The sequence below is a fragment of the Typha angustifolia genome, chromosome 6, assembly GCF_048772165.1.
Source record: "Typha angustifolia cultivar Huaian chromosome 6, ASM4877216v1, whole genome shotgun sequence".
Lineage (NCBI taxonomy): Eukaryota > Viridiplantae > Streptophyta > Magnoliopsida > Poales > Typhaceae > Typha > Typha angustifolia.
The window spans coordinates 5931093-5957323 of NC_133244.1; the positions used below are offsets into that span (position 1 = coordinate 5931093).

The 26231-nt window shown below is 36.5% G+C and overlaps 3 protein-coding genes across 3 annotated transcripts; 1 reads left to right on the forward strand and 2 right to left on the reverse strand.

Moving 5' to 3' along the window:
* Positions 1–127: 127 nt before the first annotated feature.
* Positions 128–11195, forward strand: LOC140761353 (poly [ADP-ribose] polymerase 2-A). The gene is made up of 18 exons (XM_073098635.1): positions 128–253; positions 327–591; positions 693–814; positions 1517–1598; positions 2339–2571; positions 2675–2801; positions 4455–4510; positions 5152–5225; positions 5584–5630; positions 5716–5765; positions 6646–6708; positions 7851–7931; positions 8910–9020; positions 9139–9214; positions 9724–9866; positions 9957–10030; positions 10617–10722; positions 10814–11195. Exons 1-18 carry the CDS (start codon positions 170–172, stop codon positions 10904–10906), a joined length of 1887 nt encoding a protein of 628 aa, XP_072954736.1. The 5' UTR covers positions 128–169; the 3' UTR covers positions 10907–11195.
* A 3419-nt stretch (positions 11196–14614) lies between these two features.
* LOC140761582 (salt stress-induced protein-like) lies at positions 14615–15545 on the reverse strand. Its single transcript, XM_073098977.1, has 3 exons — positions 15497–15545; positions 15210–15404; positions 14615–15101 (listed from the first exon to the last, which is right to left on the reverse strand). Exons 1-3 carry the CDS (start codon positions 15503–15505, stop codon positions 14856–14858), a joined length of 450 nt encoding a protein of 149 aa, XP_072955078.1. The 5' UTR covers positions 15506–15545; the 3' UTR covers positions 14615–14855.
* A 7654-nt stretch (positions 15546–23199) lies between these two features.
* On the reverse strand, positions 23200–24174 carry LOC140761525 (salt stress-induced protein-like). The gene is made up of 3 exons (XM_073098887.1): positions 24073–24174; positions 23786–23980; positions 23200–23711 (listed from the first exon to the last, which is right to left on the reverse strand). Exons 1-3 carry the CDS (start codon positions 24079–24081, stop codon positions 23463–23465), a joined length of 453 nt encoding a protein of 150 aa, XP_072954988.1. The 5' UTR covers positions 24082–24174; the 3' UTR covers positions 23200–23462.
* Positions 24175–26231: the final 2057 nt, after the last annotated feature.

The window sequence follows — 26231 nt, forward strand, 5'->3', positions numbered from 1 at the left end:
CAAGTTCCCTGTTGTAGTAATGTCCTAAAACGGGCCTTGCGTACGATCGACCGAAGAGCTTCTCCTCTTCTTCCCTCTAAAAACTCCCCTCCATTTCCATCCCCCCCCCCCCCCCCCCCCACCCCACCTTCTTCTCTCGTCTTCTCGCTTCCAGACGACTCCCGAGGCGATGTCTTCCAAGCTCAAAGTGGACGAGCTCCGAGCTGAGCTCTCCCTTCGCGGCCTCGACACCAATGGAACCAAACCCACCCTCGTAAAATCTCATCTCCCAGCCCCATCTCTCTCTTCTCTTCGGCACCCGTCGACCCATTACGCTCCTTTCGCAGGTCCGAAGGCTGGACTCGGCGATTCGCAAGGAGAATAAGAAGAAGCAAGAGCAAGAGGAGGAGGAGGAGAATGCTTCGTCGTCGGCGGCCGCCAATGCCGGCAAGAAGAGGCCGCGGGATGAAGCGGAGGACGGCGGCGGCGATGTCGAGAAGCTTCAGGACATGGGGATCCGGGAGCTGCGGGAATTGGCGAAGGCTCGCGGATTGCCAGCGAATGGGTCGAAGAATGATCTCGTCATCAGGCTATCCGAAGTTGATCTCGCAGGTTCTTGGTGCTCCCAAGTTGTGATCTTTCGCTCGATTCTGTGTTTGCTGCTCTCGGTAGTATTGAATGTTGTTTGTTATGCTGGATTTTGTGGTTATTAGATGGTGGAGAGGTCGAGGAGCCTAAGAAGGAGAAGCTGGTCAGGGCTAGGAAGAAGGGCGGGGCAGTGTTGGACCAGCACGTTCCTGATCATATAAAATCGAGCTACCATGTTTTGCAAGTGGTAGGTGATTTCAGATTTTCATATAAAATAGAGCTTCTATGGACTTCTGCATAGGAGTTTGGTATCCTTTATGAATTCATGTGCAACTACTGTGATAATTGACATTATAAGGAATATAAGATTTTGCCACTGCTTTTCCATTGTGCTATTTATTCTTTTACATTACGGTTTGATGGTAGTTCTGCCTTTTGAGGTCATATGCTCATAATATCATTACACAACCTGCCAATTTCTGAAAGGTATAACCAGAGTTGTACAAATATTTCTTTTTCTCGTGTTTGAAGTATTTTAGTTCTACATTATGTAAATAATGATGATGCTATCTTGTACTTAATAAAATTGGGAATACTTCATTAAGGAATAATTCCCACTTTTCTTAAAGGTCAACTTTAACTAATCCATCCTAGGAGCAGTGAGGCCATATCATTTGCTTAGTTCCAACCCTCCATGTTTAAAGTAGTGTTTTCTTTTATTTTTATTTTTATTTTATTGGAGAATAATCCATGGTTGCTTTTCTTTGCAATGTGTGTCCAAACTTTTACAACTGGAATCACACTGTTGACAAATGGTATCTTACTAGCATTCTGCCTCACCATTTCGATGCTCAATGAAAGCAAGCTGGAAGGCCCTGTATCCCATGCTTGATTGCTTCTCTGTATAATCAGTCTATGTTTGAAGTCTGAACATTCTCATTTATTGCAGGGAGAGGAAATTTATGATGCCACTTTGAATCAGACAAATGTTGGGGACAACAATAACAAGTTTTACGTTATGCAAGCTCTAGGTCTGGTTTTCTGTGTGCTTACTTTATTCATTGTGTCTTCTCTTGATATAATCTGATTAAGTCTTCATTATTGAAATCCTGTAGCAATGATACAAGCGAGATATCTTTATGTTATAGGAGACAATATTTTCACATTTTGACTCTAGAGGCAAACACTGAGATAACTCAAATGGACTGATTCAACAAAGAGAGTATTGACAGGACTTAAAATCTGATACCTGCCATTACTTGTTTATGACTTAATTATGGGGGTGATTGAGAAACTATACTATCTTATTATGTCATAATACTAAGTTTTTTAAAGTTTCTAGAGAGTTTTATGGCCAGTAAACTGGAAATGTTCAAGCTGGGAAATACAAGTGATATGGAGGGAAAGCTCATAAGTCCTGGAAATCATACCTCATTGTAGAATTTCTTTGTTCCATTGTTATAAAGATACAATATCCTTGCTGCAGAATCATACTTGTACTTGTAAATTTCAATTACAGAAAAGAATTTTAAGCTTAAAAATGTTAGGATAGGATAATCTTATGTGTTTTCTCTTGTCTGGCAACTAAAACAGCCAATTCATTTTGAAGATTAGGGTAATTGAAGAACAAAGATTGACTAGAATGATTTACATGAATTGTGATTTTCATCAAGCTTCTTTTTTGAAAATATCTTATTTACATAAAATCCCTTAAAGTGCATGACTTTTAAATTTTAAATGTTCACTGAAACTTAATTGATATTAAATACAGAATCTGATGATGATCGGATGTTCATGGTCTACAATAGATGGGGAAGAGTTGGAATACGAGGTCAAGATAAGCTACATGGCCCCTTCGGATCACGAGAGCGAGCAGTAGATGAATTTCAGAAAAAGTTCTTTGACAAGACAAAAAATCAATGGGCTGATCGTAAAAAATTCATATGCTACCCAAAGTGCTATACTTGGCTAGAAATGGACTACAGTGAAGCTGAAAAGGAAGCAGTTACTCTTCATACTTCACCTTTTGTGATCTGTTCCATTATGATAGATGGTTCCAAACAAAAGTATCAGTTCTCTCAATTCTAAAATGTCCTAGTTGGTCCAGGTGGCTGACAGGAGGAAGGAGCCCATAAGTGCTCAACCACGAGAGACCAAACTTGATCCCCGAATTGCAAATTTTGTATCCCTTGTTTGCAACATCAGCATGATGAAGCAGCAAATGATGGAGATAGGTAACTAATTAGCATTCATTTACTCTTTTTTTTTTCCTGCCTTACAGTTTTCTAGTTTTTAACTGATTGAACTGAATGAAGTACCTCATCACACTTCCGAGGAGCATCAATTCATTAATTCTGACTACTACAGTGTAGAATCGACTTATATATCTAGAAATTGGAATGTTTCTTTTCTTCCAAAATCTATCCTGTTGACGTAAGTTTGGCTCCATGGATCAAGGTTGCATTGCTTGAAATTTGAAGTTTACGATGTTCTATTTTGTTTGTCATCAAGAAACTAGAAAGGTAGCCTGCAAGGATCCTTAGGTCTTTCCAATAAGTATAGCCAAGACGGAATAGCAGACTAGTTGATGCAGAAAAAACAGTTATCTGAGGTAATTAATGAATAACAGGTAAAAGGGAGAATATAGTTCATGATATATTGTAGTAACCGATAATTACATAACAAAACTCTCTCTATGTTTACTGGACAAAGGCTCAAAAGAGCTAGCCTAAAGACAACTGTGCTAATTTAAAATTGTAATTGTTGTATATCATATGCTATGTTTCAAAATAACCGACTGATGTAGAACACCAACACATAGAAAAAGGGCTGGAGGAACCAGCCCATGAAGGAGAATACAGTGATTCCTTCCATTAGAAGAATCAAGAAAGTTGGTAGATAGGGGAAATTTTCTGTGGTCTGAACTTTGAACCTTGATCCATTAAAGCGTATTCAACGCAGGGAAGAAGGTGGTTCCACTTCCTAGCAAAAAAGATCAATGTGGATCTTCTGATTCACAGTATGATGCACATAAAGAGCATCACAGTAATGTCTTTTTAAACATTATTTTACCATAGGATACTCTTCTGCTTTGGTCAGAAAAGAAGCACCAAAATCTTGAAACCAGATGCCAAGTTGTCAATCAGTTATGAAAGTATGTCGATAACACATTGGGGGCTTCTCAACTTCCGACTTGTGCTTACAGGATCCCATCTTTGCAACTAATGATAATACTGATCTCTTCTTCTAGGTGACTCTATGAAACATATAATTTAAAGTATATCAAGGTCAAGAGAAATTTGAATTCTTGACATAAAGTGCTAAGTAAGTGACTGGACCAATGCTTTCAACATTTATATCACATTCATACTGTTCAACATTCGGTTCTCTATAACAAACTTTTCCTTGAGAGGTTACATCCATTATTGTTGTCAAGCTCATTAGCAATGCTGCCAGGTTCCCTCATTTCGAGTCATCGTTGTAATCATCAATATTCTAGAGCAGTAAGTGAAGACTGCTTCTAATTGGAAATTTGTTTGTCTTCATATCACCTTTCTGCAGTGAATACTTAAGCATGAAAAATGCATGTTTTGTACTGTATGATCAAACTTCAAACTGTGATATCTGAAAAGTACATATAATATAGTTATTAATTTTTTTCTCTTTTCTTTGAATTCTCATGCCAAAGCTCATTATCACTCTTTTGAGCTGGCTTGTCAGAACAAAATATTTAGACATTACCATTTCAATTCCCTGATTTTAGTTCTCAAATCATGTGGTCTTGACTTGTTTAAATTAATAAATTCTTCTACAGGGTGAAGTGGGGTTTTCTTTGCTAGCTCATGCTACTGACTTAATTGATGCATTTCCCTTTGCCCCCTTTGTAGGATACAATGCTGAAAAATTACCACTTGGTAAGCTAAGCAAATCAACAATATTGAAGGTGAGAAGTAAGTTAAAGCATGAAAATGTTGATATCTCTGCCAATCTCATTACTAGTTCATCAGTTATTGGTATTGCACTGATGAGTTCTGCCTTTGGGATAACAAAGTAAGAAAAGATTGCCATCTAGAACTTAAATTTACTTGCCATTTGGGTACAAACATAACTGCAAAATATTGGATAACTAATGCAAGTTCTTGTGAGGTTCACAAGTAATGATTTTGCGCCTCTGATTACTCTGGAGACTTAAGATGCTTGATACCTATCTCACATGCCTGAGTACCATTTGGCAAATACAATTGTCAGATTGTATCTTTGTGTATCCTATATTTCCATAGAATTTCAGGTTTGTTGGAAACTGCTGCTTTTTTACTAGTTACTACATAATAAATTCTGTATTTCAAGCTCATTTAGCAACATTTTTTTGATGCAATGAAGTCACTTTAATCTTTGTTTTTGCAATGATGTTTTGGTTCAATATAGAAATATTTGCGTCATGCTTTATTTTCATGTACTGTATCATCTCGTTAATGATGAGTAAACATCACAGTATACTCTGGAAATTTAGTTGAGGTTTTGAATTCTCTTTTACTTTTTGCACTTCTGTGGTATCTAAGAATCATGTGATCAAACATCTTGCAGGGCTACGATGTCTTAAGGAGGATCTCTGATGTGATTTTAAAGCCTGACAGGAAAAGGCTGGAACAATTAAGCGGGTGAGCATTTCAATAGCCTCCTTTGACATTGTCATGACATAATATTCATTACTGAAATATGCTAGATATTCTCTTTTGAAATTCTTCTAGTTTGCACAATTGGTTCTAAATTTATACTAGTAACCATCAGCAAACTTTTCCACAGTTGATTATTTTATATTTTGTTAACTTACTAACTACTCTAAAAATTTAAGTTGATAGAGAATGATAATTTTTTCCTTTGACACTCCCCTCAATTCTAGAATCTAGACTCGAGAATGATGACTTTATTCTTTTATTTTCTTCTCATTTTTATAATTATAGTACTCTTAAATTTACCTTTGTATAATGGTGTTTTGCCTGTCTATTTTTATTTCAGAGAGTTCTATACAGTGATCCCTCATGACTTTGGCTTTAAAAAAATGTGTAAGTCCAATGCTTTATAGCTGTTGGATGTGTCAGTATGACTCCTGGTAGGAGTATTTGGTTCTCACAAACTGATATTTGGCAGGTGCATTTGTCATTGACACACCACAGAAATTAAAAAGGAAGCTGGACATGGTAATTACCTGTTCATCCTGATTAAATTTTGTATGCACATCTGACTACAATGTTAAACATTAATTGTAAGTTTCTGTTTATTATATTATCAAGTTAAGTTCTAAGTCCTTCGTAGAGTTAGTCCTTGTGGAACAAATTTGACTTTAGAGTATCCCTCGACTATAAGCTGTCTTTATCTTTTGCTCCTCCGATCTTACAATGGCTTCATCTCATATTTTGTTCAAAGCAAACTTGATATTGATATATTGTAAAGAAGAGCACATGCTATACCTGTAAACATATTAATAAGCCTTTTTTTCTCCTGTGTGTATCAATTCTTTTATATTGTTGTTGTCCAAGGAAACATGGCTATATCAAAACACGGACACAATGATATAGCCATGAGGTTCTTTGACATATCTTGAATAATGAGGAATTGATATGGTGAGACTATCTATGTATCTAAACCTAACACCTGAACACAAAACAAATGTGCATACATATGTTTCATAATAAGTTACAATTGTCACTTGGGATATGAATATCCAAGCAAGTATCCTCCAATGTGTAACCATTTGTGCTTCGTAGATGTTGACACAGCGGGTCTCAATTAAAAGTTAATGATCAAAGAGCATGCTCAAAAGCTAGTTCCAGATCCCACTTGTGAATTTGGGAGAATGTGTATCTTCCCTTGGGAAAGTCCAAATTAATTCATGTAGGGAACTAATTAATTTACTTTCCACTTATATCTATGCGAAACATTCTGATTCATCCTCGCTTAAACCTGTAGGACATTTTGGTTTCAAAGTTTAGAAGCTTGCTTTCTCTAATTCTTTGATGGCTTAAACTTATGTGACACTGGCTTTGCTGCATCTAATTCCATTTCTGTGGTTTTGTCAAGGTTCAAGCTCTAGGCGAGATAGAGGTGGCAACCAAACTTCTGGAGGGTGATGCTGATATGCAGGTACTCTATATTTTAGAGATCTGGAATGCGTTCTTAAAAATATCAATATAAAGGAGTGGTGGACAACTTGAAGTCAAGATGTGGAATTTTATCATGATCTTTATAGTCTAGATTTGAAGTACCTAACATTAAAAAGATAGTCTTTGAAGTTTTACTAAATAAATATAGTGAGTATAGTTTGTATGAGTCGTACTATCTTTAGTTTGGAAGTCTTTAAACTTGGTTACTAATTGACCAAAATTTCTAATAGTCGATCATATTCAAAGATGAAAATTTCTGTTTTGTATTATACCAAATACCTTAAGACACTAGCAGTTCTTGCTGGTTGCTGCATAAGCAAGAGATCATCAAAGTGTGTCTAGTATTTGATTGTATGGATATTTGACCTGGATGTTGTTGTCATTGATTTGCATTAAAGAGATAGGGGCTTCTAGTATAGATTCTAATGATTTGGTCTCGTCTATGCTATTTACCTCTATTATTTCTTGCAATAGAATGATACATAGCATCGTTGAGACTGAGAGGGTGAGATTGCTTTTGGTGCTTATTTTAATGACTACTAATTTAATTAAGCAACAATACAAGCGCAATTTGTAGCAAATATTCCAAGGTTTGACTGGTGCTCCTAATATCATCAAAGCATTGCTACAAATAAATAATAGTTACTGAGTTATACCTCCATACTTCCATAGGTACCAAGCAACACATGACATTGTTGTAAAGTTAGAGATCTTAGACATGATAGTGAACTATGTGAGCATGCCTAACTTGTCAATTAAACTACTCATTACACCACTTGTTCTAAACTTGCATGGAGAAGATTTTAATATTGGCTTTATGATAAGTTAACTTCTGAAATACAAGTGGTTCACCTAAATATTGTTGTCTCTTTTTAATGAGGGCGACTGCCTGTATATATATTATAAACGCTATTTGATAGCTATCATACAGAATTCACCTTTTGTTCTGTTTCCTTTTTAGGTTAGTATCCAGTAAGATTATTAATGCCTTGTAGCTGCTTTACTGAGGACTATTCTTTAAATGCTTTGTTTTCCTAAACCTCATATTTATTAGTTTCTTTAAATGCTTTGGTTTCCTAAACCTCATATATCTGATCTTTTCTGTTATGTTCCATAATGCAGGATGACCCTTTGTATTCCCGATATCAACAACTTCAGTGTGAATTAGCACCGGTTGAAGTTGATTCAGAAGAATTTTCTATGGTAATATTTTTCACACATAAAACTAGTGATATGTTTTGTATTTGATTCAGCACATTCTATTTTCACGACATTGCATTTTCTTCTGACTAAATAAATTAAGATGATTGATGTCTTCCTCTCATCAGTTACCTGTCATATTTAACCTCTGAAAGAATCGCATAATTCAATTCATGAACTGCAAGACCATAGACACCTGAAGATGAGGTCATGAGACCAAATGTGTCCTGTACCACAATCATGGAGAGCATTTCCTTTCCCTTCTTTTCAGATGTAATAGCATTTAGTGGGTGGAACTGTGGAAGTAGTAAAAAAGTATCGTTGAAAATCTTTTGGTCTAATTTTTAAGACTAAGATGAAGTGCATATTTTTTCACAGTTTCACTGGCTTGTAGGGTTTCCTTTAGATGATATGTCTTACAAACGTATGGCCTATTCATGAATGGAGTAGAGCAGTCCTGTACATGTTAGATTCATGCTAAGGAACGTATACTAATCCAACAACTGTACAACACCAAATAGAACTCTGTTTACATGAAAAAATGCTCCTGACCATAAACTGATATGTTTTCAATCAAGGATTATCTGGGTCACGTGCTGATTCATGCAACATAAGATCTGATGCATAACCTCTCTCTCTCATAGATACACCTACACACAATGGCCTGATTATGCAGTAGCTCATGTTTTAATTCTCTACAGTTCATAAGAATTCCAGATCATAATGGTATGCTGCAATTTTTCTATGAATTACTATTCATGAAGTATAGTTCTGTAGTATGTACCATTTCATATGCAGATGAAAGATAAATTATGTCCAAGAATTTCTCATATTGGGATTCTACTGTTGACCTAGTGTATGTCCTCTGGAATTTACCAACAGGGGGTTACTGAAGACATGTGAATATATTGATCTATTAATTTGGCTTATCTGCTTTTGGGCATTTAACCTTACTTGTGTGATTTTTTCCTGTTTTAACAGATAAAGAAGTACATGTTGAATACACATGGCAAAACACACTCAAGTTACGCAGTTGAAATTATACAGATATTCAAAGTTTCAAGGCATGGTGAATTGGAACGCTTCAAAAAGGTGAAAATTTATCTGTTGTGCTTATCAAATATATGCTTTAGATGATGCCTGCTGATGGTGGAGTTATTTCTTATTATATCCAGCAAACTTAATTTTCTTAGTGATATATATCCTGCAGTTTTCTGATACAAAAAATAGGATGCTTCTGTGGCATGGTTCTCGACTCACTAATTGGACTGGGATTCTTTCTCAAGGTTGTCTTTTGTTCTTGTTTCTTAATTGTAGCTTGTTCCCTTCACCGAAAGTGTACATATTAGTTCTTGAGCTTAGTAAGTTTGTTTTGTATTCCATGTGCAAATTGTGAGGGTTATTATCAATGATCTTCCAAAAGATTTAAGAGAATGTGCTACATTTAAATAGATTGTTTCCTTGTGCAAAAGTTGCTTCATTTAGTCCAATAACTGTACTATATATTTTTATCAGCAAGTTAGCTCACCATTCAAGCTATTGACTTTTGGTGAACTCATATAATCATATATTTACAGATAGGACTTGTTCCAATTTATTTAAATTTTTTATGTTAATTCCAACTCAATTCAGTATCCTGTTTGTTTAATTTGCTAGTGCCAAAGGCAATGATATTTTGTGTTAATTATGCATTCGGATGTCTAACTTCCACGGTTTTGCCTATTACTCAATATTTTTAGGAGAAAGTAATGAGGTGAGAATATCATTTAAAAGCTTGATTCTGATATGCAAACAGGATTGCGAATTGCTCCTCCAGAAGCACCAGTTACTGGTTATATGTTTGGAAAGGGGGTGTACTTCGCTGATATGTTCTCCAAGAGTGCAAACTACTGCTGTGCATCACAGTCATCTAGATCTGGAGTGCTCCTTCTGTGTGAGGTTGTTCCTAGCACTGTTCTCAGATCCTTGATATATTAATTGCTGGAAGTGATCCTATTAACTCTCTGATTCTCTGTATTTCTTTTTTAGGTTGCACTAGGTGATATGAATGAGCTACAAACTGCTGATTATAATGCTGATCAACTGCCAAAGGGAAAACTAAGGTCTATTTCCTATTATCTTGTACAACTGGTCCTAATTGTTCTCATAAATATAAGAATCACATGCTTGTAATTATATGTTATGACGAAAATATCAAATAATTAGTTATCAGGATTGTACTTCATACCCAGCATCTTTTATTGAGTATAGATTGGTATGTGGGGAATATTTCTCACACGTTCCATAAATGTTATGTAGGATCATTTATAACATCAGAATAATTTAGTTTCACAATAAGACCTTTGTGAAATAAGAAAAGCTAACGCTGTCCTTGGAGTTCATGAGCTTTGCAGAGTTGAAGGGTGAGATCTTATATGCTAAAAATTGAGAATACCTTGCAAAGGCTGCATACTTATGCAATCATCATGTAGATGCTCCACAAATATCAATCTGGTCATAACCAGATACTGAATAAATTTTATGAAACTCTTACTTTTTCCTGTTTCTAACAGCATCTTACGTGTTTACTTTCTTTCAGCATACTAATAAATGTACTAGCTGAGGCTTTTGAACAAACACTTGCAATCAGCATATGAGATACTGTAACATATAAATAATGAAATTGCTAATATTTGCCATTTGTTGCAGCACTAAAGGAGTAGGTGCAACTGAACCAGACATGTCACAATCTGAGGCCCTTGAAGATGGGGTAGTAGTTCCCCTTGGAGAGTCGAAAGAGCAAAAAGATCGTAAGGTAATCCAACTTACCACTTGTTCACATATCTCTGCATTCAAAGAAGGAAAGAAGAACCTGAGAAACAGAGCTAATTGTGTGTCATTTGCAGGGTTGCTTGCTGTACAACGAATACATAGTGTACAATGTAGACCAGATAAAGATGAGATACGTTATTCATGTAGATTTCAACTTCAAGAGATGATGGTTTGTCATGCAGCAAGATCAGAAGCATCCTAAATCTCAATGTAGTCTCACATTTGAAAGCTGTATCATGATGCCACTTCTTACTATTGAGATGAATAGAAGTTGTTTGTTCTCTTCTTGTAATTATTCTCAGCGGCATTTTTAAAGGAACCCTATTTCTAAGGATGCAATATTATATTTTGTATCTTTTAAGGTTCTGTGAGTGTTTTGGGCAGCATGCAACAAGATATGCATCTCCAATCAATTCCTTCTGGAGTCATCTATATGCTATAGGGCTCTTTATTCCTTCCGTGATTCAGAATCCCCTCGGTTACAATATTGAGGGCATGTTTTAGTGATATACCATCTTGTAACCTTTTTTTTAATGTGTGGAAAATATGGGTTTACTCGTTATATTAAGATCTGGGAGAATGTCCAAGAGAGGGATGAGTAGAGATTTTATGGTAGAAATTACGATTGACAAATAGCTGAGAAATCACCAAAAGAAAGGCTGAGAACGGAAAGACAGTTGTTCCTCTCACGCTAAGTTTTTCACCATGTTTTGTGTGGCAGTTAATATTCTCCATATTGTGTAAGATTCTTCTATGAATTCAGTCGTGTGTATATATCTAGTCATGTACATAGTGGGTAGAATAAGTTTTAGGGTTTTTTTTATCTACTAAAAAGCTACTTAGTTTTTGCTTTTGTGAGTCACAGTTTATCTTTTGTTTTCATTGTAGATTAAGTTTTTTTTTTCTTTCAAGTTTATCTTTCTATCATTTAGTGCTTATTAATGTTGATGAAAAATATAAGAGGGAAATGATCCATACCTCCTCTTTCTTTTTCTTTATTATTGTTTTTTTTTATTCTTTTTTGCTTTTTTTTTCTATCCCTTAATTTTCTCTTATTTTTAATATGAGTTTCTGCTTAAAAAATTATAAATTACTATTAAAATTTTATACTTAAACTATAAATTTCATACTTAAATTATAAAGTTCTCGTTTCACTGTAGATAGATTTCGAATATAAGAAAAGTCATAATAACAAAGTTTTAATTATAATGTTACGAATTTTATTTAATTGGTTTCATAATTTTTAAACGTCTGAGTATTATTTTTTAAATATTTTCTTTTGAAACTGTGAAATTTTGTAGTCTTTGTAGAAATTTTGTACTTAAATTATAAATATCATGATTAAACTAGAAAATAAAAAAAAATATAGAAGATATTCATCTCATGTCCAAATAATATAAAACTAATTAAATAAAATTGATTACATCATAATCTAAAATTTACTATTCACGGTCTCTTCAAATTATGAATATATCCGAAAAGTTTTTTGCAAGAAGAAGAAGAAGAAGAAGAGAGACAAAAGAAGGGGAAGGAACATGAGAGTAATTTCGAGCAAAAATCGGTACCACATGTTGATTTCGAACATAAAGGAAAATCATAGGCTAACAAAAGGGTCATGCAACTGATTTTATTTATGCTGGATCTAAGTGAGGATAACAAGACATATGCATCCACAAGGTTATACATACATACATACATACATACATACATACATATATATATATATATATATATATATATATATATATATCTTAGGGGTGTCAAGCTTGACAAGCGGCTTGGGCTCAGCTCGGGCTCGGGCTCTACTGAGCCGAGCTCGAGCTGCTAATAGAGGCTTGAAATTAATACCAAGCCGAACTTGAGCTAGAGCAGGCTCGCTCAGGCTTAGCTTGATATGCTCGATTATGAGCCATAAGTCATAAAACATTGAAACCCTAATCCTCAAATCTAAGCCCACCCCACATCTCCTCGAGTTTGTCTCCTCGAGTTGTCGCTGCCTCCTCCTTCTCCTTCTCCTTCGAGAAGATGCCAATCCGCTGCCTCCTTCTCCTCCTTTAAGAAGACACCAAGCTGCCGTGGTGTTGCCTTGTTAAGCTGCCACGGACCCACGGTGCCGCCTCGCCCTCCTCCAAGCAATCACTGCGTCCTCCTCCTTTGAGAAGACGCCAAGCTGCCACCATCTCCTCGAGCTACCATGGTGCCGCCTCGTCCTCTAAGCTTCGCCTCACCCTTTTCCAAGCAGTTGCCGTGTCCTCCTCCTTCAAGAAGATGCCAAGTTGCCGCAGTCTCCTGGAGCTACCATGGTGCTGCCTCGTCAAGTTGCCACAAACCCATAGTACCGCCTCGTTCTCTAAGCTCTGCCTCGCACTCCTTTTTCAAGTAGTTGCCACATTGTCCTCCTCCATCAGCCGGCAAGAGGCTTGAATTGGCTCGGTCCAGTTCGAGCCAGCTTGGCTTGAATAAGGCTTAATAATAGACTCATTTTAGGCTTGAGTTTGACTCAGGCTTGATCAAGCTCGGCTTAGGCCTGACTCAGGCTTGGCTCGGCTCGACTCGAGCTAAGGCGAGCCGAGACTAAGCCCAATAAAGAGGCTCGAAATTAATTTCGAGCCCCGAGCCTAAGCAGCAGCCGGCTCGCTCCGGCTCGGCTAGTTTACACCCTTACTCCTCCCTTCCTCCTTCCCTACCTTTATTTATCACAGCTACATGCATGTTGCATAGGCATTCATCCTCCAGGCTCCAGTTTAAGATGAAGTTGATGATGCCAATCTAGGCATGCATGCGATCAGTTAGGCATGAGGTACAACCCAATTGCGTTAAGGTGAGCGCCGGAGCGTACCGACGATTCTTCCACCGGTCACACGAACAGCATCTCCGTAGGGCCCCGCCCAAAAGACGTCCCAGTTCCACGATTGGTCACAAATTTGAGTGACTTTATGCAGTTCTCCATGCTTCCAGTTCCAGCACTATAAGAGCCATGAGTTCCGTATACAGCCGTTAAGTATTCCCGATCCCCCAAAAGGAATCTGCACTATTAATTAATTAATTAATTAAGGAAATTATTAAAAAGACAAGGAGCTACCTACTAATATAGTGTAGGATAAATTACAGTTTTACCCCTTTGCGGTTTGGTAGCTATCTTAATTTGCCACCGTCTATTTTCAACTTAATCACTTAACTTTTTTGTGTTCATGGAAAAAGATAAATTAATAGAAAGATAAATAAACAAATGCACAAGTTTCTCGCAAATATTTGTATATTTATTTCAGCTAAATTATATATATAGAGGGAGAGAGAGAGAGAGACAAAGGAAGGTGGTTGCCTTTCCTATTACTTTAAAAGAATCATATTTATGGATTCAGATTTGTTGATAGACAATTTTGTATCATTAAAGTAGATATTTTATCATCGGTGACTTCACATCGACTTGGTATTGAAGGGAGGAGTTGATAACGCTGCTGTCGTAGTAGATGGTTATACTCTCAAGGCGAACAGAGGATTCCTTCATCTCCCAAGGACTCCCCTTCATTGCCCGACCTTCACGAGTTCACCCTGCAAATTAAATGGAGACCAAGTACGTAGAAAGCAAACAATTGAGAGCATGCATGCAATTAAGAAGAACGTATGCTTACGTAGCTTAACCAAACCAAGTATCTCACTCGAATGGTGATGAGTGATGAGTGATGAGAAGACGGAAATATTTATATAGTCCTACACGCTGGATCAAATCGAGATCTAACAATTGTAGCACGAGCTTCACGATTCAGTAAATTTTATTTAAAGCTTTGAATGGTTCATAATATATTAATATCATATTTTATTTTTTGGTAGGTATAACTGATATTGGGTCACGGGTATGGGTGTGTAAACATCCATTTCTTTGCAAACTCATGCAACTGATTTTATTTATTCTGGAGCTAAGTAAAGATAACAAGATACATCATACATACATACATACATACGCATATATATGCTATCATGTATCTCCTCCCAAGCTCTCTCTCTCTCTCTCTCTCTCACTTCCTTTATTTATTACAGTTGCATATATATATAAGCACGCATAGGCATTCATCCTCCAGCAAGATGAAGTTGATGATGCCAATCTCAGGCATGCGATTAGTTGGGCCTGAGGTACAACCCAATTGCATCAAGGAGATCGCCGGAGCGTCCGAAGAAGCCGACGATCCTCCCACTGCTCACAGGAATAGTGAAAGGAGTTCCCTGCGTTTGATCACCGTAGGGCCCTAGAGTTTTAAGATTAGTGGCAAATTTAAGTGACCTTATGCAATCCGCTATGCTGGAGGTATAAGGGCCATGAGTCCCGGACATAGCTGTTAAGTATTCCCCCTCTCTGAATGTAATCTACACAATTAAGTTAATTAATTAAGGATAATTATTACAATATCAAGGCCGAGCTAGCTAACGAACGAGAATCAAATATTGGAGAGGGATATAAATATAAATCAATACCTCATGCAAGGTTCCACTGGCATTGCCCCAAGGTCCAGCCGTGTGTAACTTCCCATCGACTTGGTAGTGAAAGGAGAAGGAGTTGATAACGTTGCTGGCGTAGATAGTTATTTTGACAAGGCGAACAGAGGATTTCTCCATGTCCCAAGGACTCCCTGCATTTCCACCCCAGAGCCCAACCTGTACGAGTCCAGCCTGCAGAAGGAGACCAAGTACGTAGAACAAACTATTAGTATCATTCATGCATGTATGCATGCCTGCATGCAAATAAGAAGAACGTATCATACCAGTTCCATTTCTTTGTTGAATCTAGTGGCGGTGATGAGTGAGTGATGAGTGATGAGTGATGAGAATGTAAAAATGAAGAAGGGATATGGTGGGTATTTATAGAGCCATATAGATATGTAGCTTGTCTTGGAGATGAGAGATGGACGATCAATATTTCTAACGATATAGTAAAGCTTTGGAATCTAATTAACCTACCCCATGACGTGGGTTAACTTGGGTCGTCTAATCTCTTCTTTTTTAAAAAAGAAGAAGAAGAAGAAGAAGAAGAAACCATGTGACAGAGAGAGTATAAGATCGCCGCGTATTACAACGCATGTCAGCTAATTTGGAAGAACTTTAATTGATTCCAAACAAACATAATAACGCACGTCAACTAGTGATGAATATTTTGCAATCTGATAAGAGGGTTAGCTACTGATCACTGATCGGATAGCACAACCACCATGGCCATGTAGTGAATTTGGAACGTATCAAAATTACACGTCAACTATTGAGGATCAATAGAAATTTTTGGTTCTCTTCTTGTAGTTAATCTCAGTGGCATTTTTTAGTGAACCCTATTTCTAAGGATGCAATATTATATTTTGTATCTTTTAAGTTTCTGGGAGTGTTTTGGGCAACATGCAATAAGATAATCAATTCCATTTGGAGTCATCTAGATGCTATACGGCTTAGAGTATCTCCAACTCGGCTCCAAAACACCAAATTTGGAGCTCGGTGAAGCTCAAATTGGGCTTTAAAAACACTATGAAACTCCAATCGGGCTCCATTGTTAGCTCTAAATTTGGAGGTAGCAATAGTGGGGCTCCAAATTTGGAGCCCCACCAAAAAAATGGAGCCATGCTACATTTGTGTTCAGCTTTTTAAAAATTCTAAATTTGCCTAATAATTATTGCATTCAATAATTTTGATTCTATCTGTATCCGTTATTAAAAAATCTAATTAGTTAAACTAAGTATATAATTAGTTTTACTAATCAATTTTTAACAAAAATAGTATCATTGGAAAGGTCTCATGGAGACCTTCAAAATGAGTCTAATACTAAATTATTTTTGAGTTAATTTAAATTTTAAATTTTTTATTATTTATAAAAATACATCTAATATTTTATTATTTATAAAATAAATATGTTTATTATTATTTAAAATTAATGTGTCCTAAAATATAATTACTCACAATTATTTTCTAATATAAATATTAATTATTAAAATACATCAGATATAAAATAATAAACATATTTGGCAGTTGTAATATCTTAATAATAAATAGCTGAGATTTTACAGTAGAAATTACAAACTGCCAAATAGCTGAGAACTGAAAGACACTGTTGTAAGATTCTTCTATGAAGTGAGTTAGTTAGGTGTATATGTTTAGTCATGTAGGTAGTGTGTAGAATAAGTTTTAGGGTTTTTTTTTTCTACCCAAACGCCACTTAATTTTTGCTTTTGTAAGTCAAGTTTATTTTTTGTTTTCATTGTAGATGAGGTTTTTTCCCTCTGTTTTTTTTTTCCAAGTTTATTTTTTTGTCATTTAGTGCTCATTAATAATGATGAAAAATATAAGAGAGAAATGATCTATACCTCCTCCTCCTCCTCCTCCTCCTTTATTATTATTATTTTTTGCTTTTCTTCTATCCCTTAATTTTATTTTTTTAATAATTAATTTTTTACTTAAAAAATTATGAATTACTGATAGAATTTCATACTTACACTATGAATTTCGTACTTAGACTATGAAGTTATAACGCCCTCGCCTGGCACGGGCACGTGCACACACACGCGCCCACATGGCACGCGAGGCGCACACGACAGGTCAGGCGAGGCACGTCTCGCACAGATACACTCCTGTGCACATATAATCATGACATCATCAAATAATACATGTTAACATATTTATGCTCACATAATACAACACCAAACAAATCATATTATCAACCAAATAAATCTATTAACAAATAAATATCTAAGTCCACAATAATATACACTATATCACTACCTAATCTGGTAGGACCCACACAGGCCACAACAAACCATCAAGATACAACTAAACAACTAATACCTAAGTGCACTATAATATGACATATACTATACAAATCATCGTCTGATACAATAAAGTACAAATATAACAAACAACGATACAACTCAATTTTTATTCAAACTATCACCTATACCGTCTCACACCTATAGCTCACCTCATTAATCTAAAATATCTTCTTTTGATATCTTAAGTCGCTATCACGTACCACATATCTGAGAGGATTAGAAAAGAAATAAAGAGTCATGAGTAAAAGGCTTAGTGAATAGACCTTATCCCAAATCAGTGATGCCAAATAGAGAGTATATGAATGTATCCTCAATAATATATAAATGAAAAGTAGATATCATGTCATAACCGATAAAAGTATATAATTCTCGACAATGAGTAAACAAATCTCTATGTCATACTATCATTACAACACTCTCAAAAATATAACACATGATGCATGCCGACCATAATCATGCTATGATATCAAATGCAACCATATATGATGTATATTGACCACTCGGTAATCAGGTAATCAAATGATAATGAAATCATATGCATTTCTCAGCATCTCAGCCATCAATGTTAGTTCTATATGTCATCATCATATTAGACCACTATGCATAGTCAATACCCGGTACCGGTCTCAACATCATGTCTGAAGGCTTATAGCATACTCCGCCACCCGCAAGAGTATCTCAAATATAACCATACCCCAACACTCGCTAAGATATCAACATCCATCCAGATTAGGCACCCACATCGTTGATAGAAACCTCGTGAGAATAACTCACCACATATGGCTTGACGAACGGCATGTGTCCGAATATCTACTGCGCACACAGACTAACGACCTCGGACGTAAGGCCAACAGGATCGCAACTATGTCAAGCGATCAATCATCTCGAGGCACGCCCTAACTCTCGCGCCCACTCGGGTATCCTTACGCTTTCTATCAACTATCCTATCAATCACATTTCATGCTTTTCTTCTAAATAACATATCATATGCATATATCCAGTACGATAACGAGTTAATACATAACATGAATTTAGGTGGAACAGAAAATCAAGAGAAAAATAATGCAATGTAGTCTCCAACCATATAGTCAACACATGCATACCCATGCTAATATAATCACATGCAAAGTTATTTCTCATTATCTATATTTATCATCATCATACTCATATCCAAGATCAGCCTAACTATATGCATGATAAAAATATGCTCGACTGTAATCATCTCTAGATAAAGTCATATAATCATGCTGGAGGCAAAAACATGTATTTACGTAATATATAATATAACATAATTTGATAAAGACGTCTAGAGGATAAGACTACTCACATCTGATCAGAAGACACAACTCACGTATACGTCACATCCGACAACCGAGCGACAACTTGTCCTAATAGCGTCCACGGGGCCTCAAATAAGAGGTTCGGGATCTGAAAATATTTAAGTACCACGAAGTTGGCCGTTCACCTAATTAAAATCCATTCATGTAATATATGATGATTTATTAGGTTTTAGAATTTCTACTTATGTTTATAACTAGCTAGATTTTTAACTATAAATAAAAATAAAAATATAGATAAAAATCTAATTATAATTAAATTACATCTTGATTAATTAGGACCTTGTAGTCATTACTTTATAAAATAATAAATAAATAAATACGTGAGCCTAGTATTTTATTTGTTACAAAATAATAATGTATAATAAACTATTAGAATTACTTAAAATGTATCTTATTCTACAAATGTGATAATTATAATTTACAAATCTATATATATTAATCTAATAGAGCTTAAATAAATAAATCTAAGTATTACCTATATTTATACCTAATTAATCATTAATTATACAAATTATAATTAATAATAAACATATTGAAGAATATATATTGTTATTAAAATAATTAATGTCCAAATAATCTATTTGCATTAATTAAGAAGGAAAAGCCTAAATAAATAACATCAATAAATAAATAAATAAATAAATAAATAATTAATTAAGACATTGCCATCAGTGCTGGGCTCGGCCCAGCACTGCCTGCTACAGTGCTAGGCGGAGCCCAGCAGTGTGCAGAAAGAGAAGGAGAAGAAGTCGAGGAAGAAGAAGTAAAAAGAAAGAAGAAAGAAGAAGGAAGAAGAAGAAGAAGAAAAAGAAGAAGAAGAAGAGGCGAAGAAGGGAGGAGAGGAGGGAGGGGGTTGCGGACCCGGGCCGGCGGAAAGGGCACCGGCTGCTGCTGGCCAGCGACTCGGCTCTGACGAGCTCGAGCTCGGGTGTTAACGCACGCGCGAGAGAGAGAGAGAGAGAAAGAGAGAGAGAGAGAGAGAGAGAGAGAGAGTGAGAGAGAGAGAGGGGGGGAAAAGGAAAGAGGGGAAGTGAGAGACCTCACATGTGGAGGCGGCGGTTCTAGGGGAGATAGCACCTTCTGATTAGATTGAGTATACGTGACGTATACGTGAGTTGTGTCTTCTGATTAGATTGAGTAGTCTTATCTTATAGACACCTTTATCAAATTATGTTATATTATATATTACGTAAATACATGTTTTGGCCTCGAGCATGATTATATGACTTTATCTAGAGATGATTACAGTCGAGCATATTTTTATCATGCATATAGTTAGGTTGATCTTGGATATGAGTATGATGATGATAAATACAGATAATAAGAAATAACTTTGCATGTGATTATATTAGCATGGGTATGCATGTGTTGACTATATAGTTGGAGACTACATTGCATTATTTTTCTCTTGATTTTCTGTTCCACCTAAATTCATGTTATGTATTAACTCGTTATCGTACTGGATATATGCATATGATATGTTATTTAGAAGGAAAGCATGAAATGTGATTGATAGGATAGTTGATAGAAAGCGTAAGGATACCCGAGTGGGCGCGAGAGTTAGGGCGTGCCTCGAGATGATTGATCGCTTGACATAGTTGCAATCCTGTTGGCCTTACGTCCGAGGTCGTTAGTCTGTGTGCGCAGTAGACATTCGGACACATGCCATTCGTCAAGGCATATGTGGCGAGTTATTCTCACGAGGTTTCTATCAACGATGTTGGTGCCTAATCTGGATGGATATTGATATCTTAACGAGTGTTGGGGTACGGTTATATTTGAGATACTCTTGCGGGTGGCGGAGTATGCTATAAGCCTTCCTTTCCCTTCTTTTCATCTCATATCCAAATAACATAAAACTAATTGAATAAAGTTGATTACATCGTAATCTAAAATTTACTATTTACAGTCTCTTCAAATTATGAATATATCCGAAAAGTTTTTTGCACGAAGAAGAAGAAAGAAGGGGAAGGAACATGAGAGTAATTTGGAGCAAAAATCAGTAACACACGTTGATTTCGAACATAAAGGAAAATCATAGGCTAACAAAAGGGTCATGCAACTGATTTTATTTATGCTGGATCTAAGCGAGGATAACAAGACATATGCATCCACTAAGTTATACATACATACATACATACATACATACATACATACATACATACATACATACATATATAATATATATGTATATACATATCATGTATCTCCTTCCTAGGGGTGTCAAGCTTGACAAGAAACTCGGGCTCGAGCTCTACTGAGCCGAGGTTGAGCTACAGATAAAGGCTTGAAATTAATACCGAGTCGAGTCTGAGCTAGAGCCGGCTCGCTCAAGCTTGGCTTGATAGGCTCGATTATAGGCCATAAGTCTTGAAATATTGAAACTCTAATCCTCAAATCTAATCCCACCATCCCCTCGAGTTCGTCTCCCCGAGTTGTCGCCGCCTCCTCCTTCTCCTTCTCATTCAAGAAGACGCCAAGCCGTTGCCTCCTCCTCCTTTAAGAAGATGCCAAGCTGTCGTGGTGCCGCCTCGTTAAGCTGCCATGGATCCATGGTGCTGCCTTGCCCTCCTCCAAGCAATCACCACATCCTCCTCCTTTGAGAAGACGCCAAGCTGCCGCCGTCTCCTCGAGCTACCGTGGTGCCGCCTCATCAAGCTGCCATGGACCCATGATGCCGCCTCATCCCCTAAGCTCCGCCTCGCCCTTTTCCAAGCAGTCATCGTGTCCTCCTCCTTCAAGAAGATGCCAAGTTGTTGTAGTCTCCTAAAGTTACCGTGGTGCCGCCTAGTTAAGCTACCACGACCACAATGCCGCCTCATCCTCTAAGCTCCGCCTCACCCTCCTTCTCCAAGCAGTTGCCACGTTGTCCTCCTCCATCAGCCGATAAGAGGCTCGAATTGGCTCAGTCCAACTTGAGCCAGCTCAGCTTAAATAAGACTTGATAAGAAGCTCATTTTAGGCTTGGGTTCAGCTTAGGCTCGATTAGGCCCGGCTCAGACTTGGCTCGACTCGAGCTGAGGCGAGCTGAGACTAAGCCCAATAAAGAGGCTCGAAATTAATTTCGAGCCCCGAGCTTAAGCAGCAGCTGACTCGTTCCGACTCGGCTCGTTTACACCCCTACTCCTCCCTCCCTCCCTCCCTTTATTTATCACAGCTACATGCATGTTGCATAGGCATTCATCCTCCAGGCGGCTCCAGTTTAAGATGAAGTTGATGATGCCAATCTAGGCATGCATGCGATCAGTTAGGCATGAGGTACAACCCAATTGCGTTAAGGTGAGCGCCGGAGCGTACCGATGATTCTTCCACTGGTCACACGAACAACATCTCCGTAGGGCCCCGCCCAAAAGACGTCCCAGTTCCACGATTGGTCACAAATTTGAGTGACTTTATGCAGTTCTCCATGCTTCCAGTTCCAGCACTATAAGAGCCATGAGTTCCGTATGCAGTCGTTTAGTATTCCCGATCCCCCAAAAGGAATATGCATTAATTAATTAATGAAATTATTAAAAAAACAAGGAGCTAGCTACTAATATAGTGTATGCTAAATTACAGTTTTACCCCTTTGCGGTTTGTCTGCAATCTTAATTTGCTCCCGTCTATTTTCAACTTAATCACCTAATTTTTTTATGTTCATGAAAAAAGACGAATTAATAGAAAGATAAATAAACAAATGCACAAGTTTCTCATCAAATATTTGTATATTTATTTCATGAGCTAAATTATATATATATATATAGAGAGAGAGAGAGAGAGAGAGAGAGAGAGAGAGAGAGAGAGAGAGAGAGAGAGAGAGAGAGAGAGAGATTCAGATTTGTTGATAGACAATTTTGTATCATTAAAGTAGATATTTTATCATCGGTGACTTCACATCGACTTGCTATTGAAACGAGGAGTTGATAACGTTGCTGTCGTAGTAGATGGTTATACTCTCTAGGCGAACAGTGATTCCTTCATCTCCCAAGGACTCCCCTTCACTGCCAAACCTTCACGAGTCCACCCTGCAAATTAAATGGAGACCAAGTACGTGGAAAAAAACAATTGATAGCATGCATGCAATTAAGTAGAACGTATGCTTACGTAGCTTAACCAAACCAAGTCTCTCACTCGAATGGTGATGAGTGATGAGAAGAAGGAAATAGTTATACAGTCCTACACGATGGATCAAATCGAGATCTAACAATTGTAGCACGAGCTTCACGATTCAGTAAATTTTATTTAAAGCTTTGAATGGTTCATAATATATTAATCTCATATTTTATTTTTTGGTAGGTATAACTGATACTGGGTCACAGGGTATGGGTGTGTAAACATCCATTTCTTTGCAAACTCATGCAACTGATTTTATTTATTCTGGAGCTAAGTAAGGATAACAAGATACATCATACATACATACATACATACATACATACATACATATGTATATATATGCTATCATGTATCTCCTCCCAAGCTCTCTCTCTCTCTCTCTCTCTCTCTCAGTTCCTTTATTTATTACAGTTGCATATAGATATATAAGCACGCATAGGCATTCATCCTCCAGCAAGATGAAGTTGATGATGCCAATCTCAGGTGTGCGATTAGTTGGGCCTGAGGTACAACCCAATTGCATCAAGGAGATCGCCGGAGCGTCCGAAGAAGCCGACGATCCTCCCACTGCTCACAGGAATAGTGAAAGGAGTTCCCTGCGTTTGATCACCGAAGGGCCCTAGAGTTTTTTTAAGATTGGTCTCAAATTTGAGTGACCTTATGCAATCCGCTATGTTGGAGCCATAACGGCCATGAGTCCCGGACATAGCTGTTAAGTATTCCCCCTCTCTGAATGTAATCTGCACAATTAAGTTAATTAATTAAGGATAATTACTACAATATCAAGGCGAGCAAGCTAACGAGAAGCAAATACCTCATGCAAGGTTCCACTGGCATTGCCCCAAGGTCCAGCCGTGTGTAACTTCCCATCGACTTGGTAGTGAAAGGAGAAGGAGTTGATAACGTCGCTGGAGTAGATGGTTATTTTGACAAGGCGAACAGAGGATTTCTCCATGTCCCAAGGACTCCCTGCATTTCCACCCCAGAGCCCAACCTGTACGAGTCCAGCCTGCAGAAGGAGACCAAGTACGTAGAACAAACTATTAGTATCATTCATGCAGGTATGCATGCCTGCATACAAATAAGAAGAACGTATCATACCAGTTCCATTTCTCTGTTGAATCTAGTGGCGGTGATGAGTGAGTGATGAGTGATGAGAATGTGAAATGAAGAAGGGATATGGTGGGTACTTATAGAGCCATATAGATATGTAGCTTGTCTTGGAGATGAGAGATGGACGATCCATATTTCTAATGATATAGTAAAGCTTTGGAATCTAATTAACCTACCCCATGACGTGGGTTAACTTGGGTCGTCTAATCTCTTCTTTTTTAAAAAGAAGAAGAAGAAGAAGAAACCATGGGACAGAGAGAGTATAAGATCGCCGCGTATTACAACGCATGTCAGCTAATTTGGAAGAACATTAATTGATTCCCAAACACGTCAACTAGTGATGAATATTTTGCAATTTGATAAGAGGGCTAGCTATGATCACTGACCAGATAGCACAACCACCATGGCCATGTAGTGAATTTGGAACGTATCAAAATTACACGTCAACTATTGAGGATGAGTAGAAGTTTTTGGTTCTCTTCTTGTAATTAATCTCAGTGACATTTTTCAAGGAACCCTATTTCTAAGGATGCAATATTTATCTTTAACTTTCTGGGAGTGTTTTGGGCGACATGCCCAATCAATTCATTATGTAGTCATCTATATGCTATAGCGCTTAGAGCATCTCCAACCGAATTTCAAAACACTAAATTTGGAGTCCGATGGAGCTCCAACCAGGTTTTAAATAGGGCTCCAAATTTGGAGCCAACTACAATGGAGCTCAGCCCAGCTCTAGTACTATTTAACTATTAAAAATATCAATTTTATACTAGAAAAGCTTAATTTGAAATTTTAAATTCCGTTTGTATTTTTTATTAAATAATTTAATTAGTTAAACTGAATATATAATTAGTTTTTTAATTAATTTTTAATAAAAATAGTACTACTAGAAAGGTCTCATTGAGATATTTAAAATGAGTGTAATATTAAATTATTTAAGTTATTTTAAATTTTTTAATTTTGTTTCATGTAATATAATTTTGATGCGTTTAATTAAAAAAATAGTAATTTAAAATTATTTCTGAAACTATTAAATATTAGTTTTATTATAAAGATATCGATGAGAATTTTTTAACCATATATATTTTACTAAAAAATAGTAACATTGAGAGGACATATTAAGTGATTTAAAATATAATATATAAATATTAGTTTTATTATAAAGTTATCGATGAGAATTTTTTAACGATATGTTTTTTATTAAAAATAGTAACATTAAGAGGATATATTAAGTGATTTAAATATATATATATATTATATTAATTAAATAATAAATATAGAGCCCAATGCACTCGAGCTCTTGACTTTTGGGGTTCAAATATAAAGCCCTCCCTTGGAAATACTTATTTCTTCCGTGATTTAGAAACCCCTCGATTACGATATTGAGAGTCTGTTTTAGTGATATGTATGACTGCATGTTAGTTAATAATTTATCAAAAATATCATATAATTTTTGCTTTTATTCTTATTCACATCGTACCATCCTCTAACCTTTCTTTTGTGGAAAAAATGGGTTGACTCGTTATATTAAGATATGGGAGAATATCTAAGAGAGGGATGAGTGGAGATTTTATGGTAGAAATTATAATTGCCAAATAGCTGAGAAATCATCAAAAGAAAGGCTAAGAATTGAAAGACATAGTTGTTAGATTCTTCTATGAAGTCAGTCAATCAGGTGCATATGTTTAGTCATGTATCTAGTGTATAGAATAAGTTTTAGGGTTGATTTCTACCAAAAAGCCACTTGTTTCTGCTTTTGTAAGTCACGTTTATTGTTTATTTTTTTGTTTCCATTGTTTACACGTTAATTTCAAACACAAAAGAAAATCATAGGCTAACAAAAGGGTCATGCAACTGATTTTATTTCTGTTGGAGCTAAATAAGGATAACAAGACATATTCATCCACTAATATATATATTATGTATGTATCTCCTCCCTGTAAACAATGGATTCAGATTTTTTTTCATTCTCTAATCTAATAGTCATGGTTTCTTTATGATTTAATATGTGATCTATGGGTTCTTTTTGTTGATAGACAGTTTGATATCGTTAAAGTTAGATATCATCCGTGACTTCACATCGACTTGGTATAGAATGGAGGAGTTGATAACATTGCTGTCGTAGTAGATAGTTATACTCTCAAGTC

Excerpts from the sequence above, each read along its gene's own strand:
- LOC140761525 (XM_073098887.1), bottom strand. Across the intron at positions 23,712-23,785 it reads CCAGTGGAACCTTGCATGAG|ATTACATTCAGAGAGGGGGA; the intron begins GTATTTGCTTCT and ends TTAATTGTGCAG.
- LOC140761353 (XM_073098635.1), top strand. The coding sequence starts at position 170 with ATGTCTTCCAAGCTCAAAGTGGACGAGCTCCGAGCTGAGCTCTCCCTT. Across the intron at positions 592-692 it reads ATCCGAAGTTGATCTCGCAG|ATGGTGGAGAGGTCGAGGAG; the intron begins GTTCTTGGTGCT and ends TGTGGTTATTAG. Across the intron at positions 7,932-8,909 it reads ATTCAGAAGAATTTTCTATG|ATAAAGAAGTACATGTTGAA; the intron begins GTAATATTTTTC and ends CTGTTTTAACAG.
- LOC140761582 (XM_073098977.1), bottom strand. Across the intron at positions 15,102-15,209 it reads CCAGTGGAACCTTGCATGAG|ATTACATTCAGAGAGGGGGA; the intron begins GTATTGATTTAT and ends TTAATTGTGTAG.